This window comes from Lynx canadensis, chromosome C1 (genome assembly GCF_007474595.2).
Source record: "Lynx canadensis isolate LIC74 chromosome C1, mLynCan4.pri.v2, whole genome shotgun sequence".
Taxonomy (NCBI): domain Eukaryota; kingdom Metazoa; phylum Chordata; class Mammalia; order Carnivora; family Felidae; genus Lynx; species Lynx canadensis.
Window position 1 is genome coordinate 160168392 of NC_044310.1, and position 21473 is coordinate 160189864.

Genomic DNA, 21473 nt, shown 5'->3' on the forward strand with positions numbered 1-21473 from the left:
ATGGAACAGAATAGAGAACCCAGAAATGGACCCACAAACGTACGGCCAACTAATCTTCGACAAAGCAGGAAAGAATATCCAATGGAATAAAGACAGTCTCTTCAGCAAGTGGTGCTGGGAAAACTGGACAGCAACATGCGGATGAATGAACCTGGACCACTTTCTTACACCATACACAAAAATGAACTCAAAATGGATGAAAAACCTAAATGTAAGACAGGAAGCCATCAAAATCCTCGAGGAGAAAGCAGGCAAAAACCTCTTTGATCGTGGCCACAGCAACTTCTTACTCAACACGTCTCCAGAGGCAAGGGAAACAAAAGCAAAAATGAACTACTGGGACCTCATCAAAATAAAAAGCTTCTGCACAGCGAAGGAAACAATCAGCAAAACTAAAAGGCAACCGACAGGGGCACCTGGGTGGCTCAGTCGGTTAAGTGTCTGACTTCGGCTCGGGTCATGATCTCAGGGTTCTTGAGTTCGAGCCCCACACCAGGCTCTGTGCTGACAGCTTAGAGCCTGGTGCCTGCTTCAAATTCTATGTCTCCCTCTCTCTCTGCTCCTCCCCCACTCATGCTCTGTCTCTCTCTCTCCTTCAAAAATAAAAACATTATAAAAAAATAATTAAAATAAAATAAAAGGCAACCGGCAGAATGGGAGAAGATATTTATTTGCAAATGACATATCAGATAAAGGGTTAGTATCCAAAATCTAAGAACTTATCAAATTCAACACCCCAAAACCAAATAATCCAGTGCAGAAATGGGCAAAAGACATGAATAGACACTTCTCCAAAGAAGACATCCAGATGGCCAACCGACATGTTCAACATCACTCATCATCAGGGAAATACAAATCAAAACCACCATGAGATACAACCTTATAACTGTCAGAATGACTAACAACTCAGACAACAACAGATGTTGGCGAGGATGTGGAGAAAGAGGATCTCTTTTGCATTGTTACTGGGAACGCAAGCTGGTGCAGCGACTCTGGAAAACAGTATGGAGGTTCCTCAAAAAACTAAACGTAGAACTACCCTACGACCCAGCAATTGCAGTACTAGGTATTTATCCAAGGGAAATAGGTGTGCTGTTTCAAAGGGACACATGCACCCCCTTGTTTATAGCAGCACTATCAACAATAGCCAAAGTATGGAAAGAGCCCAAATGTCCATCGATGGATGAATGGATAAAGAAGATGTGGCATATATATAGAATGCAGTATTACTCGGCAATCAAAAAGAATGAAATCTTGCCATTTGCAACTATGTGGATGGAACTGGAGGGTATTATGCTAAGTGAAATTAGAGAAAGACAAAAATCATATGACTTCACTCATATGAGAACTTTAAGAGACAAAACAGATGAACATAAGGGAAGGGAAACAAAAATAATATAAAAACAGGGAGGGGGACAAAGCATAAGAGACCCATAAATATGGAGAACAAACAGAGGGTTACCTGATTACTGGAGGGGGTGTGGGAGGGGGGATGGGCTAAATGGGTAAGGGGCATTATGGAATCTACTCCTGAAATCATTGTTGCACTATATGCCAATCAATTTGGATGTAAATTTAAAAAAAAATCGAATTCTTATTTAACATCACAGCTAACATCAAATGTTTATTTAAAAAAAAATAATGGCAACTGCTTTGAATAGGGTGAAAATCTACAGAGAATTTACAATTTTGGGCTGATATGAAACTATCGAGTATCTCATAAAATGGAAATTCTGCAAAAGACCCTACAATAAACATTTCTAGTTTCCATTTTCAGAAGTGCTAAAGACATGTTTTAAAGAAATTTAAATAAATTAAAATTGCAACACATACTAAAACAATCAAGGTACATTACTTTCCAGCTTCTCATAAACAGAATTGTACTGACTTTAGGAAATTGTAAGTTCTGCTTTTATCTTCTAGGTTACCCGACTCTTGTTAACTGTACCTTTTATTTTTGCTTCTTAACTATTTTAAGAAATTTTTTTTAATGTTTACTTATTTTTGAGAGACAGAGCACAAATGGAGGAGGGGCAGAGAGAGAGAGGGAGACACAGAATCCAAAGCAGGCTCCAGGCTCCAAGCTGTCAGCACAGAGCCCGACGCGAGGCCTGAACCCACAAACTGTGAGATCATGACCTGAGCCAAAGTTGGCGCTTAACCGACTGAGCCACCCAGGCACCCTGCTTAACTATTTTTGATGTAAGTAGGCCAGTTCATTCTTTTCAGCAATTTATCTTTTTAGACCAACCCCTTTTTATTACGTCTGCTAAACTTCTTGAAACACCTCTCTCCAGATAAAGCCCTGAATTTAAATAATTCCATTTCACCCTACCCCTGGCTCACTCCTTAAAATTATAGAAATATGCAAAATTGGTTGCTTAATCACACATGTTCATATTAATAAGCATACTGAAATGCTTTCCCAAACCACTACAAGTATACTTAGATTCAATACAAAGATCCCATCTACTGCTCTTAACAAGCAGTGCTGTACTAAATATTCTTGTGTATACCCCATTTTGTACATGTGGGAGGCTGTGTGCACAATGGTGATAGAATCACTGAGTAAAGGTGTATGGACATTTTGCATTTGGGTAGGTTTTATACACACTTGAGACAATAAAGAAGTTTGAATATGGATTCTATATTAGATGATATGGGATTTTGTGTGGTTGTGATAATGATATTATGATTGTGTAGGAAAAGGTCTTTATTCCTAGGAGTCACGTAGTGAAGTATTTAGCAGCAGAGTCATGGTGTCTACAGCTTACATGCAAATGGTCCAGAAAAAAAGTATGTGTAGGTGTGATATATATACTTACATATATACAGGCATATATAGACAATTATATAAACAGAAAAAGAAAGTAAATGTGCCAAATAATTTTAGATTATTGAACCTAGGGAGAAGATACATACAAGTGTTCACTATATGATTCTTCAATCTTTCTGTATTAAGTTTTAAAGATAGGGGTGCCTGCATGGCTCAGTCAGTTAAGAGTCCCACTCTTGATATTGGCTCAGGTTGTAATGTCCTGGTGGTAGGATTGAGCCCCATGTTAGATTGGGTTTGGGATTCTCTCTCTCCCTCTCTGCCCTTCCCCTGCTTGTGCTCACTCACTCTGAAAATAAATAAATAAGCTTAAAAAGTTTCCAAAATAAAAATTGGGAAAGAAAAGTTATTGCATACATGAAACAAAAACAATACTGTGAGAAGGGAACAATTGGTGAATAAAAAAGAGCTCTTGGAAATTTAAAATAAACATTGTAATTCAAGCAGTAGAAATGTGGAGCATAAAGTTGAAGACGGTTCCTAGAACATCGAAAAGAGAAAGTATGAGCGAAAAGAAATCCATGTGGGACATCTGATAGGTTATTTTCATTTCAGAGAGGAAAAGAGAACAGAAGAATATTATCAAAGAAAGGCAGAATAAGTCTGCCAAGTTGAAGAAATGAATCTTCAAGTTAGAAGCTCAGTGAAGGTTGAACAAGGTTAAGCCATCAGCACGAACATTTACTGAGCACTTACTATCTGTTAAGCACTTGAATCAGTCCTGTCAATTCTCACAACGACCTTCAGAGGCACATGGTATCCTCCTCAGGTGAGGCCTGGGAAGGTGACTTGGTCCAAGGTCACACTGGAAGTAGGAGAGCTAGGATTTGAGCGCCGTCTAATTCGCCTGGGTTCTTAACCACAACACCTCTTACCTAAAGAGATCCGCATATAGGCTAAATTATTAAATTTCAAAACTCCGAGCATAAAAGAAAGATCCTAAATACTTTCAGAGGGCAAAACACAGGCCACCTGGGGGAGGAGGGGGCCTTTAAATAGCCTTTAGACTTCTCATCAAGCATGCTTCGTGCAAAAAGACAATGGAATAATGTCTTCACAGTTTAGAGTCCTATACCCAAATGTGAGGGTAAAATAAAGGTGGTTTTGGAAATCTATGAAACTAGAAGACTTACTTCACACACTTTCTGATGAAGTTATATAGGTCTATTTTAGCAGCATGAAGGTGAAATCAAAGAGCATGTTAGGTGTGGAGTATAAGAAAGAGTAAAACTAGGGCTGCCTGGGTGGCTCAGTCAGTTAAGTGTCTGACTCTTGATCTTGGCTCAGGTCATCATGTCATGGTTGTGAGACTGAGCCCCACTTTGGGCTCCGTGCTGAGCATGGAGCCTGCTTAAGATTCTCTCCCTCTCTCTCTCTCTCTCTCTCTCAATCTCTCTCTCTCCCCCTCTCCCTCTCTCTCTCTCTCTCTCAATCTCTCTCTCTCCCCCTCTCCCTCTCTCTCCCTCTGCTCTCTCATGCATCAGTGCAAGTGCATATGCTCTCTCTCTCAAAAAAAAAAAAAAAGTGAAACTAATCTGATTTCAATAAAAAGAAATCCAAGGATGGCAACCGAATAACATATCAAGGAAAGTAACTGTCCATTTTATAATAGGAAATTATGAACTCAAGGAAAAAAATATATAAGAAAGTCAGAGTCCAAACATAATAAACTGTAGTTGGCATGACTCTGAGCAGCAACTAGAAACAAATTTGTTGAGTCCAGTCAGACTGGGAAAGTTTAGGACAGACTATCCCTTTTCATTGTAACCCTTGTTATAACAGCATGTTTTTAAAAACTATGTGTTACTTCGGGGCGCCTGAGTGGCTCAGTCAGTTAAGTGTCCGACTTTGGCTCAGGTCGTGATCTCGTGGTCCATGAGTTCGAGCCCCACGTCGGGCTCTGTGCTGACAGCTCAGAGCCTGGAGCCTGTTTCAGATTCTGTGTCTCCCTCTCTCTGACCCTCCCCCGTTCATGCTCTGTCTCTTTCTGTCTCAAAAAAATAAATAAACGTTAAAACAAACAAACAAAAAAAAAAAAACAACTATGTGTTACTTTGATACAAAAATTTATTTAAATAATACAACTATATTGTTCATCAACTGAAGCCCCATATAGTTATCAAATAAAACTATAATATGCATAGATTTTATTTTATTTTATTAAATTAAAAAAAATTAATGTTTATTTTTGAGACAGAGAGAGACAGAGCATGAAGGGGGAGGGGCAGAGAGAGAGGGAGACACAGAATCTGAAGCAGGCTCCGAGCTGTCAGCACAGAGCCTGATGCGGGGCTTGAACTCACGGACCATGAGATCATGACCTGAGCCGAAGTTGGATGCTTAACCGACTAAGCCATGCAGGCGCCCCTAAAATGTGTAGATTTTAAAAGTAAGGTTACTTGAAGTAAGGTGACAAGTGTCACCTTTAAACAGTGGAATTGTGCTCAGCCTGACTTCCACAAAGCAGAACTCGCCAAAAGAAAAAGTAAGGTTACTTGAAGGTGACAAGTGTCACCTTTAAACAGTGGAATTGTGCTCAGCCTGACTTCCACAAAGCAGAACTCGCCAAAAGAAAAAATAATGAAGAGCTTTCTTTAATAAAAAACAAACAAACAAGCAAAAAGCCCCTAAAAACCACAATACTCAATCCTTTTCTTTGGAAACTGATTCTCAAAGGGATCATAGTTTAGCATGTTCTTTATTTGGCCACCAAAAGCAAACTGCCCCTATCTTTGACACCCTGGCTCTGTGAATCAACAAGCAGACGCTACGTATAAAACCAAAGCTTTGAAATTTTTCATGTCATAATTTTTGGGGCTTTCCATGAACCCTGTGGAGAAATATAATGCAATAAAAGCGTAACGCTATCTCTTGTGAATATCTGAAGAGTGTAAGATGATACAAGAAGTACCTTATAAATAGCTTGTAAAAAATTTTTTTTAAGAGCTCCGGTGTTATAACGTACACGGGATGGAAAAGGATTGCACCTTATCTCCTGTGATCTTCCTGGGCCTCACTGTAGAGTTGGAAGGGGAAGAGTTAGAGTTGGATTAGGTGGTCTTTGAAGCTCTTTCCAGTTCTTCAACTGTATTTTCTTTGAACTTAATAAAAGACCAGTTGGAAAATGTGCTTTGGTTAGACTCCCAGTTCACCTGGACAGTTCTTCAGATATTTTATTAATAATTCTGGCAGGTGAATCTGTGCGGAAGTCTTGGGCTGCACAGCGTGTTTGCCTAGCTCTCTGAATCCCCCTTTGTGAAGGCTGTGGGGCCACCACAGTGAGGTTTGTTTGCTGTGTGTTCCCAGAGCAGCTGCTGCTTTTCTTCCTTTATCCTTTATCGAGCAAAAGAAAATGCGGCGATGTTTGTGTGTGCTTCAGAGGAGGAGAATGCTCTCCACACAGGTTATTCTCTGGGCTAAAGTGGACAGGGTGAGTGCAGAGCAGCTAGTTCAATGGGAAGAGAGGTCGAGGCAGCATCTGCCCTCCTGTTTGTTTCGACAGTTTTGGTCTTGAATGTAGAATTGGTTGAGTGAGAGGCAAGCAGAAGTTAAGAAATGCACTACTGCTTGGTTTGTCAGCCAGTTTGGGGAGTGGAGGTGGAGAGTGGGAGGGGAGAAAGGGACATACAGCTAGTTTTCTTTTTCTATGATTAAATCCCTTGTAATTTCATAATCTCCACCTCGGAGATTCTCACTGCGGTGTATTTTGCATAACTGTTAACGGACCAAGGAGTACTGTTTCCTGCTTTTGGTAGGAAATATCAAAATTCCAAATATTTTCAACCTTGTGATATTAATGGTCAGACCTGGTTTCACACAATGCTACAGGACCATATATTTTTGCTCAAACACACTAAACATGAAACAGCAAACAGAACCATAAATCCAGCAAAAGAAGATGCAAAGATGGAAAGATACAGGAAGGGAACCAGGAGTGTACCATCACTTCAGGAGGGAAAGGAAAAAACCACTAAGTAATCTCACAGAAAATGGAAACAATGAAAGGGAAACAAGTGCAGGGTGAGTGCAAAAGGAAGAGAGGAAGCACAGTAAAGCCATAGGTAATAGTGTGCATTCCTGGGCTTCTACATATGGATTGCCGAGCCTGCTGTCTTTTACTCTATATAGATGTGTGACTGGTCGTGGTAAAAATAGGTTCCTTCCCTTAGAAAGCCCAGTCAATGGTACATGCTTAGAAAAAAAAAAAAAAATGGATGACTATACATCAACTTAACACTGACTACCTGGAGAGAGCTTTTCTGGGGGACTTCTACTTTCTATATTATATATCTGGGTACTTTTAAATGTTTTTAAAGAGCACATATTACATACTTGTGTAAACAGAAAAAAACAAAACATACTTTTTAATTTTTTTAAGTTTATTTATTTTGAGAGAGAGAGAGAGACCCACACAAGCAGGAGCAGGGGAGATGAAGAGAGAGAGAGAGGGAGTGTGTGTGTGTGCGTGTGCACGCACACGTGCAGGGGAGGGGCAGAGGGAGAGAGGGAGAGAGAGAATCTCAAGCAGGCTCTGTGCTGGCAGAGCAGAGCCCCTACTTGGGGCTTGATCGCATGAACCATGAGATCATGACTTGAGCTGACAATCAAGAGTCAGCTGTTTAACTGAGTGAGCCACCCAGGCACCCCCAAAATAGACTTTTTTAAAAAAGTTTCAACAAGTATAGGGCTGCTGGGTGGCTCCGTCGGTTGAGTGTCTCTTGATTTTGGCTCAGGTGTTGATCCCAGAACCTGGGGTCAAGCTCTGTGTCAGGCTCCATGCTGAGTATGGGGCCTACCTAAGATTCTCTCTCTGTCTGTCCCTCTCCATCACTATTGTGCTCTTTCTCTCTCTAAAAAAAAAGGGGGGGCACCTGGGTGGCTCAGTCGGTTGAGCGTCCGACTTCAGCTCAGGTCATGATCTCACAGTCTGTGAGTTCGAGCCCCACATCGGGCTCTGTGCTGACAGCTCAGAGCCTGGAGCCTGTTTCACATTCTGTGTCTCCCTCTCTCTGCCCCTTCCCCGCTCATGTTCAGTCTCTCTCTGTCTCTCAAAAATGAATAAACGTTAAAAAAATTTTTTAAAAACTCTTTTAAATTCCAACAAGATCTAGAACATTTTCCTTTCACTTTTATAAACATGGATTAGAGGTGATAAAGGAAGAGTTATATCCCTTTCTCTCACCTTCATCTTTGTAGGAAGTGAAGGATATTAAACAGATTCCAATATTTACATAATTAGAGTTCAGCATTTTTCTCAGTTCTTGACAGCCAGCGTTACAGAATCTGTGACCGCTCACCCCTGTCGTCGTCCCTATGGGGCTTATAGTCTCAAGGGTATTTGGTCTTTCTTTACGGACCATCTTGTGAGCATGTTAGTCTCAGGTTTCCAATTCTTTTTTTTTTTTTTCAAGAGTTTATTTTTAGTTAATCTCTACACCCAATGTGGGGCTGAAGCTCACAACTCCAAGATCAAGAATTGCATGTTCCACCAATTGACCCAGCCAGGCATCCCTTCAATTAGTTTCTTAAGAACAAAAATAGTATCGTATCTCTTTGGAGCCTAGAGTAGGCATTTAAGTGTTTCTTCATTGGCTGTTTGATTGCTAAATTCTCTTGCCAACCTTTTGCCTTTCTTCCTTACTCTGCCTGGAACTCTTCGTTCTCCAGAAGTGTCTAAGCAGCTGCTGCTTTTTCAAAGATTACTAATATAGATGGTAGTTGCTAATGGTACACATCTTTATTTAGATTTCATAGGGGCAAATGCACACTTCTGTTTTAACCCAACTTCCCTCAGAGCCAATTCCAAGTGATGAGATCAGGGAAGCCTTTTTTCTTAAACCTGCACAGTTCCAAAGGCAAATCTAATCAAAACAAGTATTATCAGAAAACTTGGATGCATCAGTGTGTGAGGTCTCAGACCACCCTCATCCTCTTCCCTATAGTCTTCCTATGCCCTCCTTCCCTTGGCTCTTGCCACCATTTCATGCTCCAGCAATGAATAGGCTATTTGGCTGAAGCATCATTTCTGCTTACAATCTCCCATATTATCTTTCAAGCCAAGAGGTTGAACCAAGTTAAAATTAATACTGGCCAGACTGGGCCTGAAAGCAACAACTCCCTAACTCCCTTGGGACAATGTTTTGGTCTTACCCTACAGCTAAGTTAGCCCTGTCTGATCCCATTTTACTCTGCTTACCTTGACAGACTGTTCAGGAAGGTGCAGCAAGCTATTTGCTGAGTCCACTTGGATCAGGCCTATAAGTGGGTATAAATTCCTGAAATTTTCTGAATTTCAGTGTAGGAGGGGCTCAGGTAGGACAATGTTGTTAGAAGGGGGTGGGACTTCAAGTTTCGCTTACATAGGATTTATATGACTGAGAAAATGTCATTGGACAAATCAAAAATGAGAGGGACAGAAGAGTCATGTACAAGTAAAGCCCCACTCCCTTGCCCCCTGGCTCCTTCTTAGCACTGTTATAGATCAAAACGGGGCACAAGCAGCAAGGAGAAATCCCTTGATTTTTCACAACTGCCTTAGATATAGCATTAGTTTTCCTCAAAAAAAACATGGAGCACCTACACATTTTCTCTGAGGATACCTCTAGAATACTCAGTAACATATCCATTGTTGTCTCAAATGATTGCCATAGGAAATGACATTCTACCAGAAAGTTGATTAAGAGAATGTCTTAGAAACGTTCTGCCTGCACAGGTAATCATTTGAAGCTGGACCCTAACTTTACAGGGGTCCAATGAACTGCTGAGACAGGTCCCTGTTGTATGGGCAGACATGTTTATGCAGGACTCCTAGTTCCTGGAAAGAATGTTCATTTGACTTAAAAAATGTAAATAAACAGAAGTATTTCCTCATACTAACATCAGCTAAATCAGAGGGCAAGATTGGAATTATTCTTCTCAAGCCATGGAGTAAAATGCTAAGTAAGAAATGATCCTGAAATCAAAAGACAAGTGTTTCTAATTCAGATGGCAAAATTGAGAAGCAAGGTCAGGAAGGGCAAATGAAGGCATCTCAGGCTCAATGACAGACCTGCCGAAGCTGTGCAGGTCACAGGGCACCAGGTTCCCTCAGCAGGCCATAGAATCTGCTTTGTGCCCAGTAGGAAATACTGCATTATTTCAGTTAGTTTTACAATATGTTCCTATATTCTTCTATAGATATGTAGACATCTTAGTCTTTACTTTATAGTCTATGTTTTTAAGTATCTTGCATTATAGGTAATCCTAACAAGCATTTAAAAAATCTAAACTTGCAAAACAAGTTGCAGGAAGATGTTTTACAAAGCAGAATTTATTTTATTTCATTTTATTTTCATTTGGGGGGGGGGCACCAGTGAGTGAGGGGCAGAAAGAGAGACAGAGAGAGAGAGAGAAGCAAAGCTCAGCCCAAGCGGGGCTTCTGCTTGCCCGAAGCGAGAATCAAACTTACAAACCATAAGATCATGACCTAAGCCAAAGTTGATGCTTAATGGACTGAGCCACCCAGGTGCCCAAGCAAAATTTATTTTTAAAGAGATTTAATCCGTGTTGCGTAATCTCCTAGAACATTTTTAAAATGTGAATTTGAATTACAAATTCAAAACATACATTACAGAATCCAATATAATTTAAATTTTTATCACAAACTATATACAACTTTTGAAAAAGGGATACAGTATGTCTATAATAAAATATCATTAAGTAAAAGAAGGAAAAACTGACTTCAAAAATAGGAATATGACAATTTATTTCTGAATTATTTCTTTTATAAAAGAAGATAAAAAGATTTTTTTAAATTTTTTTTTCAAAAAATTTTTAACGTTTATTTATTTTTGAGACAGAGAGAGACAGAGTATGAATGGGGGAGGGTCAGAGAGAGAGGGAGACACAGAATCTGAAACAGGCTCCAGGCTCTGAGCTGTCAGCACAGAGCCTGATGCGGGGCTTGAACTCACAGACTGCGAGATCACGACCTGAGCCAAAGTCAGACACTTAACCGACTGAGCCACCGAGGCGCCCCGAAGATAAAAAGATTTAAAAGATGCTAATAAGACGTGGACTTAGGAAAAAGTAAAAACCAAGATAAAAGACCTATAAAACAGTAATTAATCACAATTAATAAAATATTTTAATGTTGAAGAATGAATTTTTGGACACAGAAACTGAAGGTATTAAGAACTTCTCCTTTATTATTATTTTTTTCATGTTTATTGTTTTTGAGAGACAGACAGAAAATGAGTGGGGGAGGGGCACAGAGAGAGGGAGACACAGAATCAGAAGGCTCTCGGCTCTGAGCTGTCAGCACAGAGTCCGACCCGGGCCACAAACCCACATACCACAAGATCACGACCTGAGCTAAAGTCAGACATTCAACTGACTGAGCCACCCAGGTGCCCCAGAAGTTATCCTTTATTTCTTGAGCCCTGGTTTTGAGAAACTAAGTACTCAACTTTTTGTTCAAGAATCCCAAGTACAAATATGAATATTGGTGGGAGTTCAAATCAGTAAATGCCACAATGTAATCAACTTTCATTTCACAGGTGGGAAGATGGACAGAACTGGAATAGAGAAGTGAGTCAGTAGTGGTTACTCATCTAAATGAAAGCATTCTAATGCCCTGAATGCCCAGGATCACAGAATGTTGGAATTGCAAGGGATTTCGGATGTCAGTGGTCTAGCCTTTTATCTTGTTGGTCAGTATGCATTTATGTCATAAATTGATGATTTTGGAGGACACATACTGGCAACTTTTAATCCTTCTAATGTCAGTGCAATATGGTATGGGAGAAGCCAAATCCACTGGCAGGAGGTCAGTGGATGAGCTGTATGACCTGTGCACATTCATATCTGCCTCATTTTTTTTTTCAACGTTTATTTATTTTTGGGACAGAGAGAGACAGAGCATGAACGGGGGAGGGGCAGAGAGAGAGGGAGACACAGAATCGGAAACAGGCTCCAGGCTCTGAGCCATCAGCCCAGAGCCCGACGCGGGGCTCGAACTCACGGACCGTGAGATCGTGACCTGGCTAAAGTCGGACACTTAACCGACTGCGCCACCCAGGCGCCCCTATCTGCCTCATCTCTAGTGCATCCTAGATACATACCTTCTATGCTGAACTTACTGAGTATATCCTCACTGGATTTCACTATGGTGGTGTCACCTGAGTCCTTTCCTTTTCCCTTTCCATCTAGTTGCAGGGGAACAGAACAGATTTACCATAGTCAAAAACCCTCTCCCTGGAACTGATCTGACTTTGAAAAAGGTGGAGCTTGAAGTAACCTGTGGGAGTACTTTTCATTCTCATCCTTGTACATCTTAACTTACCTCAGTGGAAAACATTATTTCTCTTTATCTTTTAAGGTGACCCAAAAGCATCAGAAACTGGGTCTCCAAGAAGTATAGCATGTGTCCTCCAATGAACTGCCCAAATCCATTCTCTTTGAAAGTAAAAATATCAAAACTATGTAGTCATTAAAAAGAATCGGTTTGAACTAAGTGTTTGAGATCTGATGTTTGCAATGAGTGCAAAAAGCAAGTCCTAACAGTAGGTATGTGAGTCCATTTAAAATATTTTACATATATTTGCCTGTAAAGGGCATGGAATGATGCACTCAGTGGCTGGCTGGAGAGTGGGACTGTGGTGTGCAGAGAGGGTTAGGAAGCAGACTTGGGCTTTTTCCTTTATATATTTCTGAACTGTCTGGATGGTTCACCAGGTGTGTACTTAAATTCTTAAAAAATTAATTAGGAATCATCACACACAGTCACCAATCTTTGCTGCATTAAAAGTCTGGGAAACTGTGAAAGTCTTGGTTTAACTGGTTCCATAAAGAGTTCAATTGCTTCAGGTTCTTTGCTGGGCACCAGGCTACCAAGATCAATAATGCCTGGTCCACGACAGGATGGAAATCTGCCCCAAAATGCAGGTAAGACGAAAAGAGAATTTGGTCAAAAAAATGGGCACCGTCACAGTAGGGATACATCAGCACCCTCACTTGTCTCACAATTGGCCTTCTGTAGGCTTCATCTTTTGGCAGAGCCACGGGCAGACGTCATCCTCTCATTCTTAAAAGTCAAATTTAGGATTAAGACTCCAGTTAATACCGCTGAGCGGGAAGCGTCCTTGGGGAAAGAGAAGTCCCCCGAACATACCCACTGGGGTATCCAGAATTGATTTTGCAGCTGCACACAGATTCCTGTCTTGTCTGAAGTCTCTGCTGAGTAACGGACACTCTGGGACAGCAAAGGGGCAGCTGGTGACTTTGAACCGAATTTTACCTTTCAACTCAATCCAGGGAAATTGCCAACAGAGTGGCCGACGATGCAAAGTGCTATGTGGAACGCTAGACTGTGTTGTATTTTTTTCCTCCCAACTTCACGTTTCCATGCACCAAAATGTTGATGCTACAAATATTGGATGCCACGCTTACCTGACAGGCTTCTTCCATCCCACCTGGGCGCGGGGGCTCTGAGCGAGAGCGCGAACCGTGGCTGGAGCCCGCCTCTCGCGGCCGGAGCGGGTTCGGCGCGCCGCGGGTTCCCCTGCTGGCCCCAGTGCGGGGGCCGCTTTGCTGCCGGCGCTCCCGCAGTCAGCCCCCCGCGCGCACGCGCGCTCCCCCTGGGGCGGCCCGGGCGCCTCCAGTCTTCGGCTGGGCTGCGACTGGACAGCTCCGGCGGGCGGGGCGGGGCGGCTAGGGAGTTGCTCCGCGACCACGTGACCGGCACTAACATGGCGGCGCCCAGCGGCGTCCACCTGCTCGTCCGCAGAGGTAAGCACCTGGAGGACAGACCCGCGGGAGGTTGCACTGTAGCTCACTCGCTAAGCCCTCGGGTTCACAGGGTTACACACCCGCGCTCAGACATCTCCGCGCACATGAATGTACTTTCAGTTCTCCCGATACGCGCAGGCACACAGGCTGACACATTGACACGCCGCAGGAACAGATAGACATATTTGTTCACTCGTCGCTTGCCTGGACTCCGTCACTGCCTGGCATCTATTCGCCGTCACTCCTTGAGACTTATGAGACATTGTCTGAAGTTTTCTTTCCCCACCTCAGTTGTCTGATTCGCGATAAACCTATAGGAACTCTAAATGTGCCTGGATACCCAGTTGCCAGAGAGAAAACAGTTGGTGTTTGTTGTATCTGTTGGCATGCTGCAACACGTCTTTTGGGAAACTTGAAAATTGTGATTATTCTCGTACAGTGACTTAAAGTTAAGAAGAGGAGAAATTATGTCTGGGTACCTGTTAGTAGGTGTTATCCTTGCGTGCGTGGTGAGATTTTAGTAAACGTGCAAATACTTTTGCAGGTAAATTAGGGAAATCCTTGTTGGATTTGAACTAGTTTCTGAATCTTGGTTAGAAAGAACTAGGAAGTTGTTTCAAGGATTGGGAAAGAGGGGAGCCGACATATTTGGAGGGACTGCATAAGTGTCAGGTCCTGTGAAGTGAACGTTATTTTCACAGTAAATAGCTACCGTATATTAAGTGCTTTTTAAGTACATGATACTGTGTCGGCACCTTACACATGCTAGATACTTTTATTTTTTTCTTCAATGTTTATTTTTAAGAGAGAAGCAGGGGGAGGAGCAGAGAGGGAGACAGAGGATCCGAAGCGGGCTCCTCCCATGAAGGGGAGCTCTTGACCTGAGCTGAAGTCCCACGCTTAACCGACTGAGCCACCAGGGCGCCACTGCTAGATATCTTTTAAAACCTAATGAACTAGTGAGCTAGTGCTCGCTTTGGTAGCACATATACTAAAAGTGGAGGGGCGCCTGGGTGGCTCGATCGGTTAAGCGTCCGACTTCGGCTCAGGTCATGATCTCACGGTCCGTGAGGTCGGGCTCTGTGCTGACTGCTCAGAGCCTGGAGCCTGCTTTGGATTCTGTGTCTCCCTCTCTCTCTCTCTGCCCCTCCCCTGTTCATGCTCTGTCTCTCTCTGTCTCAAAAACAAATAAACGTTAAAAAAAAATTTTTTTTAAATAAAAGTGGAATGATACAGGGAAGATTAGCATAGTCACTGCACAAGGATGATATGCAAATTCTTAAAATGTTCCATATTTTTTGGAATTAAAATAAAAAAATTAATATTTATTTATTTTTTGAGAGAAACAGAGTGTGAGCAGGGGAGGAGCAGAGAGGGAGGGAGACACAGAATCCGAAGCCTCCAGGCTCTGAGCTGTCAGCATAGAGCCCCACACAGGGCTCCAACTCACAAACCTGAGATCATGACCAGAGCTGAAGTCAGAGGCTTAACTGACTGAGCCACCCAGGTGCCCCTAACATAATTTTGTTTTAAATAAATAAAGGAAAACTTTACTGTGGAAAAAAATAAATAAACCCAGTGGGTTAGGCATTACTCCCTGTTTGCAGATGAGAAAAGTAAGGCAGTGACTAAGGTCACACAGACTGTGAGGGGCAAAATGGTGTTTGAACATGACCGATTTTTTTTTTTTCAAGTTCATTCCTCTGCACTGCATGGCATGGTCTTTCCATACAAATCAGTATACAACACTCAGATGAGACAGGAAAAGTATGATGAGTGTGTGAAAAGTAAGAGGAAGATGTTTTTAGAGAGGAAGGAGCTTGGTTGGCAGATAGACCTCAGTATTTCAGTGTTAGTGGAGATGAGCAAGGAGCCACAGGAAGATTTGAAGTGAGAGGTGTAAGCAGAAGGTGATGTAAGCAGTATTTTGGACTAGTTGGATGGAAGAGTGCAAATCAAGGTAAGAGTGCAGCCTTGTGAAAAGGGGCCCAATTTACATCTCTTAAGATCTGGGCTCCAGGCCAAGCTCTGTTTACTAATCAAGTTATTTTTCTGTTTCCTCTTTTGACAAGAAATAATGGTGTTTAGACTTTTTTGTTTGCTGCAGGTAATGGTGAAGAGGATCTGGGGAGATAGTCAAGGTGGAGGAGAAACCAAAACACACACACACATATATATATATTATATATATACACACATATGTGTGTGTGTATGTATGTAATCCATGCAGATTACAGAAATAACATATTAATCTCTTTTTTGTCACTTATGATTTTGACAGATGGTGGTTCAATCTTGGAAAAGGCTGCTATAGGGAAACCGGGTCAGGTTATTGGTTCCTATAACCCATCCCATTCTATCCCATAGTGCTGCAACAACTGTAAGAGGGATCTTCTGATTAGAACAGGGAGAGAAAATGTATCATCAGGAAGAGATTTAGTGACTGGGAAAGGTCTCCTTTATGGACTATCCATAATTAGTTTAAAATTACAGACAGGTTGTCACAGACAACCTGGTACAAACCACCTGCTCCCCACCCCCCAGGGTGGAAAACGAAGGGTAAATTCATGAAGGCTCCTCTCCTCTCTCATCCTCCTTTTCACACACTTAAATTGATGGAAATCAATTCACTACAAGTCTTTCTGTGTCAGGGTTTATCATTAGCATCTCTCCCTCCTGGAAAATAGAAAGAAGACATTTTTTAACCTCTTAAGAAGGACATGAGGTTTTTCTGATGACTCTCCAGCTCACTGTAAACCTCCTCTCAGCATTCCCACTCCTAACTAGATTGTTAATTCTTGTTCAGCAGGAACTATTGTCATATCTGTCTATTTTAACAAACAACTAACTGGGTCAAAGTTATACTCATTAAACTTGCTGAATTGAGAGGCTATTAAGACTTGTTCTCTCCCATGATGGGTTAAGGGATGAGTAGAAACTATGAGTAGTGACATTGGAAAGGAGAAAGGACAGATCAGTCTCTTGGAACCAAGAGGTAAGGTAACAAGAGCCTTTGAGGGATGAAAGTATTCCCTGGTATTAGCACTGGCAGGAAGCCCCAGATCACAGTACATAATCCCTACTCTCAGGCCCCAGGAACTCTTCCTTGCTTAGTCTTTCACTCCCAGTCCCCACTTACTAGAATTCTTGTTTCAGTTCCTGAAGGTACTCCATAAGATCCTTTGTGTGGGAAGGAATGGGGAAGGCAAGTAAGTGGGGGCATACTTTCTCCTTTACACTTTGATTACTTTTATGAGCCAGTCTCTCCTGGCTTGTCTTCTATCAGTCTGATTTTCCCAGACTTTCACTAGTCTCTATCTATTGTTAAGTTTCTAAATATTATTGTTCCCCAGGGTTCTGTCCCAACCCCTTATCCCTGTTTCCTCTCTCTGTTGTCACCAAACAAATTTATCTACCTCAGTGACTGTCAAATCTAGATGATTTTTTTTAAACATTAAAAAAAATTTTTTTTAATGTTTATTTATTTTTGAGAGAGAGAGAGAGAGACAGAGTGTGAGCAGAGGAGGGGCAGATAGAGAGGGAGACACAGAATCCGAAGCAGGTTCCAGGCTCTGAGCTGTTAGCACACAGCCCGACACAGGGCTTGAACTCACGAACTGCGAGATCATGACCTGAGCCGAAGTCGGACACTTAACCAACTGAGCCACTCAGGCGCCCCAAATCTAGATGATTTTTTAAAAAATGGACAGAGTATCTGCTGGAACTGGACAGCAGGCCTCAATGCCAGCTCTCTGTTGGGCATCTTTTCCTAGATGTCTCATAGGCCTCTTAAACTCAACATGTCCAACATGGAAATGAATATTTGTCTCCACATCTTCTTCCTGTGCCTATAGCCTCTATCTCCATTAATGGTATTACCATCCAGTCAGTATCTAAGTGAAAGCATTTGAGTTCTCTTAGATCCCACTGTTCCTTTTCATTTCTCTGTCCAGTGAGTTAATAAATCCCATTTGATTGATTGATTGATTGATTGAACACTAGCAGGGAAGGGTCAGAGAGAGAATCTCAAGCAGGCTCCATGCCATGAGTTCAGAGCCTGACATGGGACTCAAACTCACGAACTGTGAAATCATGACCTGAGCCGAGATCGAGTCAGACCCTTAACCGACTGAGCCATCCAGGTGCCTCTTTACTTATTTATTTTTAATTCAAGTATAATTAACATACAATGTTATGTTAGTTTCAGGTGTACAGTATAATGATTCTACAATTCTGTCCATTACTTAGTGCTCATCACTCTAAGTGTACTCTTAATCTCAGTAAGTCCCATTTCTAGGATCCCTCCAGTTTTCTGTATGGTCTCAGTACAAGTCTTTACCATTCTTTGGCTAGGCAGGGCCTTTATAATTGATCTCTACCTCAGTCCATCCTCTTCCCCACAGCCACAGTTATTGCTCTAAAATTCTGATCTGATTATGATGCTTCCCTGCTGAAAAACTTCTGGGAACTCTTCATGGCCGAGATAAAGTCTGAATCCCTTAGCGTGGAAAGCCAGCTCCATCACAGTCTGGCCTCACTGTATCTTTTCAGCCTCATTTCCTGTCAGTTCCCTATCCTCATATCTCTGCTAAGGTTTACCACTGTCTGCCTTTTTAATTGTGCTCCTAAAGTGTCCTTTTTCACCTGACGAACCCATTCATCCTTCAAGGCCACACCTAAGTGCCATCTCTCCTTTGAGCTTTGTTTGCTTCTACCCAGCTAGACCAACCCACTCTGCTTATGTAGCACTTGGGGCATAACTTTACCATAACACTTGTCACCTAGCATCAAAGTATATGCCCTCATCTCTAAAAAACATTAGTTTACACCTCTATCTCCCTGCTAGAATGGGAGCTTCTTATAGGCCTATCTTACCTTCTTCATCTATCTCCCCAAAGTTTGGAGCACAGTGTCTGCACATAGTAAGTACTCTGTTTCACAACTGAATGAAAACCCTTCAGAATGCAACCTCCTATAGAAATATTTGTGCACAGGAGTTGTCTGGTAGGCCTGAAGAATAATTATCTCAAAATGTCAGTTTTCTTCACTTAACAGGCCTAGGTGGTGATTTATTTTTTTCCTTCCTTCTTCCTTCTTTTCTTTTTCCTACCTTCCTTCCTTCCTTCCTTCCTCTCTTTCTTTTTTATATTTCATCTGTCTCCAAGAATAATTTAAGGCAGTTTTACTTCTGCGTATCTTTTTTGGCAACTCTGAGAATTTCCATTCCAGGTAATTTGAATTGTGAATCACACTTATGATTAGGAAAAAAAAAGGAGCTGAAATGGGGGAAGGGAAGAAATCTAAAAGACAAATGCTTGAAGCTTAAGCAGTATAGCCATGGGAGAGGTGAAGGATGGTGATGGAGGTAAACCGTTGCAGCTAAGCACTATCCTGCTGTCCTTCCACAAGCCACGTGGAAGTTGCTGAAGCTGTGAGAGGAGAGCGGGCAGACTGTTGGCGAGTCTGGCATAGACTCTAAGTAAGGCATAGCTGAAGGGTGTGTGAAATAGTTTGGCCTTTCCAGAGGGCTGTGTGGCGATGGCTGTCAAATGTAAGATATCCACGCCTTTAGCGAACAATTCTGCTTTTAAGAATTTATCCCAGGGGCGCCTGGGTGGCGCAGTCGGTTAAGCGTCCGACTTCAGCCAGGTCACGATCTCGCGGTCCGTGAGTTCGAGCCCCGCGTCAGGCTCTGGGCTGATGGCTCGGAGCCTGGAGCCTGTTTCCGATTCTGTGTCTCCCTCTCTCTCTGCCCCTCCCCCGTTCATGCTCTGTCTCTCTCTGTCCCAAAAATAAATAAAAAACGTTGAAAAAAAAAATTTAAAAAAAGAATTTATCCCAGGGCGCCTGGGTGGCTCAGTCGGTTAAGCGTCCGACTTCCGCTCAGGTCGTGATCTCGCGGTCCGTGAGTTCGAGCCCCGCGTCGGGCTCTGTGCTGACAGCTCAGAGTCTGGAGCCTGTTTCGGATTCTGTGTCTCCCTCTCTCTCTGACCCTCCCCCATTCATGCCGTCTCTCCCTGTCTCAAAAAAAAAAAAAAATAAATAAACATTAAAAAAAATAATAAAAAAAAAAAGAATTTATCCTAAGAGAACAATAGGTTGAGTATGAAAAGGTGTCTGAACAAGATTGTGTGTTGGTAATATTGGACAGGATCTGAAATGTCCATTGGTAGGAGAAGGGCTACATAAATTGTGGTTTATCCATGCATGCTGCTGCATTTAATGGCTGTATAGCAGCCGTTAAAAAAGATGATGTCAATGTACTATAGACATAAAATAGTCATTGACACATTTTTTTAAATGTTTTATTTATTTTTTGAGAGCGAGAACGTGAGCAGGGGAGGGGCAGAGAGTTGGGGGAACAGGATATGAAGCAGGCTCTGCACTGATAGGCTGACAACAGCAACCCGGATATGGGGCTCGAACTCACAAACCACGAGATCACAACCTGAGCTAAAGTTGGACGCTCAACCGACAGAGACACACAGGTGCCCCGTCATTGACACATGTTGAGGAAAAGAAGGCAGGGTATAGAACAGTGTATCCCACTTATGTAAAAGCATGTATCTTTGCTTTCTTACGTGTAGATATGCACAAAGTGATATCTAGAATAATGTTCACCCAAATGTTCATAATTGTTATTTCTAGATGGTGAGATTAGACTGATTTTCGTGTTTGAATTTTATATGTTGAGCATTTTTATTATCCAAATACTGTATATCCAAATAGAATATTTATATCATTATTCATTACTATAATTTAAGATGTAATGCTAATATTTTATTATTGTTTTGTTTTAGCTTAACAAATGTGAAAAATATTTACAAGTGCCACTGTTCATTTGTGACTCAAAGGCCATCGATTCTTCCACTGAGAATTCTCTTACCATAGTGGTTTTTCACAAATTTAACCTCCAGGAAGGGGAGGGGCTGTTGTACATCATAAATTAAGTATTTTTTTAAAGATTTTTTTAGTAAAATGTTTTACTGTTTATTTTTGAGAGAGAGAGAGACGGAGACAGAGAGGAAGAGAGAGCATGAATGTGGTAGGGGCAGAGACAGACAGAGACACAGAATGTGAAGCAGGCTCCAGGCTCTGAGCTGTCAGCACAAAGCCCGACGTGGGGATCAAACTCACGAACTGCAAGATCATGACCTTAGCTGAAGTCGAATGCTTAACCGACTGAGCCACCCAGGAGCCCCTAAGATTTTTTTTTTTAAGTTTATTTATTTATTTTGAGAAAGACAGCAAGTGCAAGTGGGGGAGGGGCAGCGAGAGAAGGAGAGAGAATCCCAGACAGTCTCCGCACTGTCAGTGCATAGCCTGATGCAGGGCTCAAACTCATGAACCATGAGATCACGACCTAAGTAGAAATCAGATGCTTAATGGACTGAGCCACCCAGGCATTCCATGTATTAAGTATAGTACTTTAAACTTCTGTCAACTGACCTGAGATTCTTACTATCTTGTATATCTTCTGTAGGAAAATGTATTTTCAATTTTGCCAAACCAAGTCAGAATTAAGTTTTGGGATGCAGTCTGTGCAATTTGGAAAATGCTAATGTAATAAGGAGTTTCCTGTGAAACTCTGATAACCAGAGAATGAAACGGATTTTCGCTATATGATATTTTTTAATAAATACCTTTCAACCCTATTATAATATGGCTTGTGATATACTCATAGATTAAGGCCTACTTAATAATCAAATCATGGCCCTAAATTCTCTAAAGTCAGACATATCCCTAAAGCCATATAGACCCGTCTGTTTATCCTCTGCTTGAAACAGCTTTCTATGACACAGATAGTTCCTGACTCCCAATGAAATTTTAAAATCTCATGCACGGTGTAGGACACATAGACCCTCAATGA

At 41.8% G+C, this 21473-nt stretch overlaps 1 protein-coding gene and 1 pseudogene across 4 annotated transcripts in view; both read left to right on the forward strand.

Moving 5' to 3' along the window:
* Positions 1–13552: 13552 nt before the first annotated feature.
* Positions 13553–21473, forward strand: part of METAP1D (methionyl aminopeptidase type 1D, mitochondrial) — an 89092-nt gene continuing 81171 nt past the window's right edge. For all 4 annotated transcript variants that reach the window (XM_030326254.1, XM_030326255.1, XM_030326256.1 and 1 more), the window contains exon 1: positions 13553–13603. In XM_030326254.1, coding sequence (XP_030182114.1) covers positions 13564–13603 — 40 coding nt within the window. In that variant the 5' untranslated portion in view covers positions 13553–13563. The remainder of the gene's footprint in view (positions 13604–21473) is intronic.
* LOC115522541 lies at positions 14805–14902 on the forward strand (annotated as a pseudogene).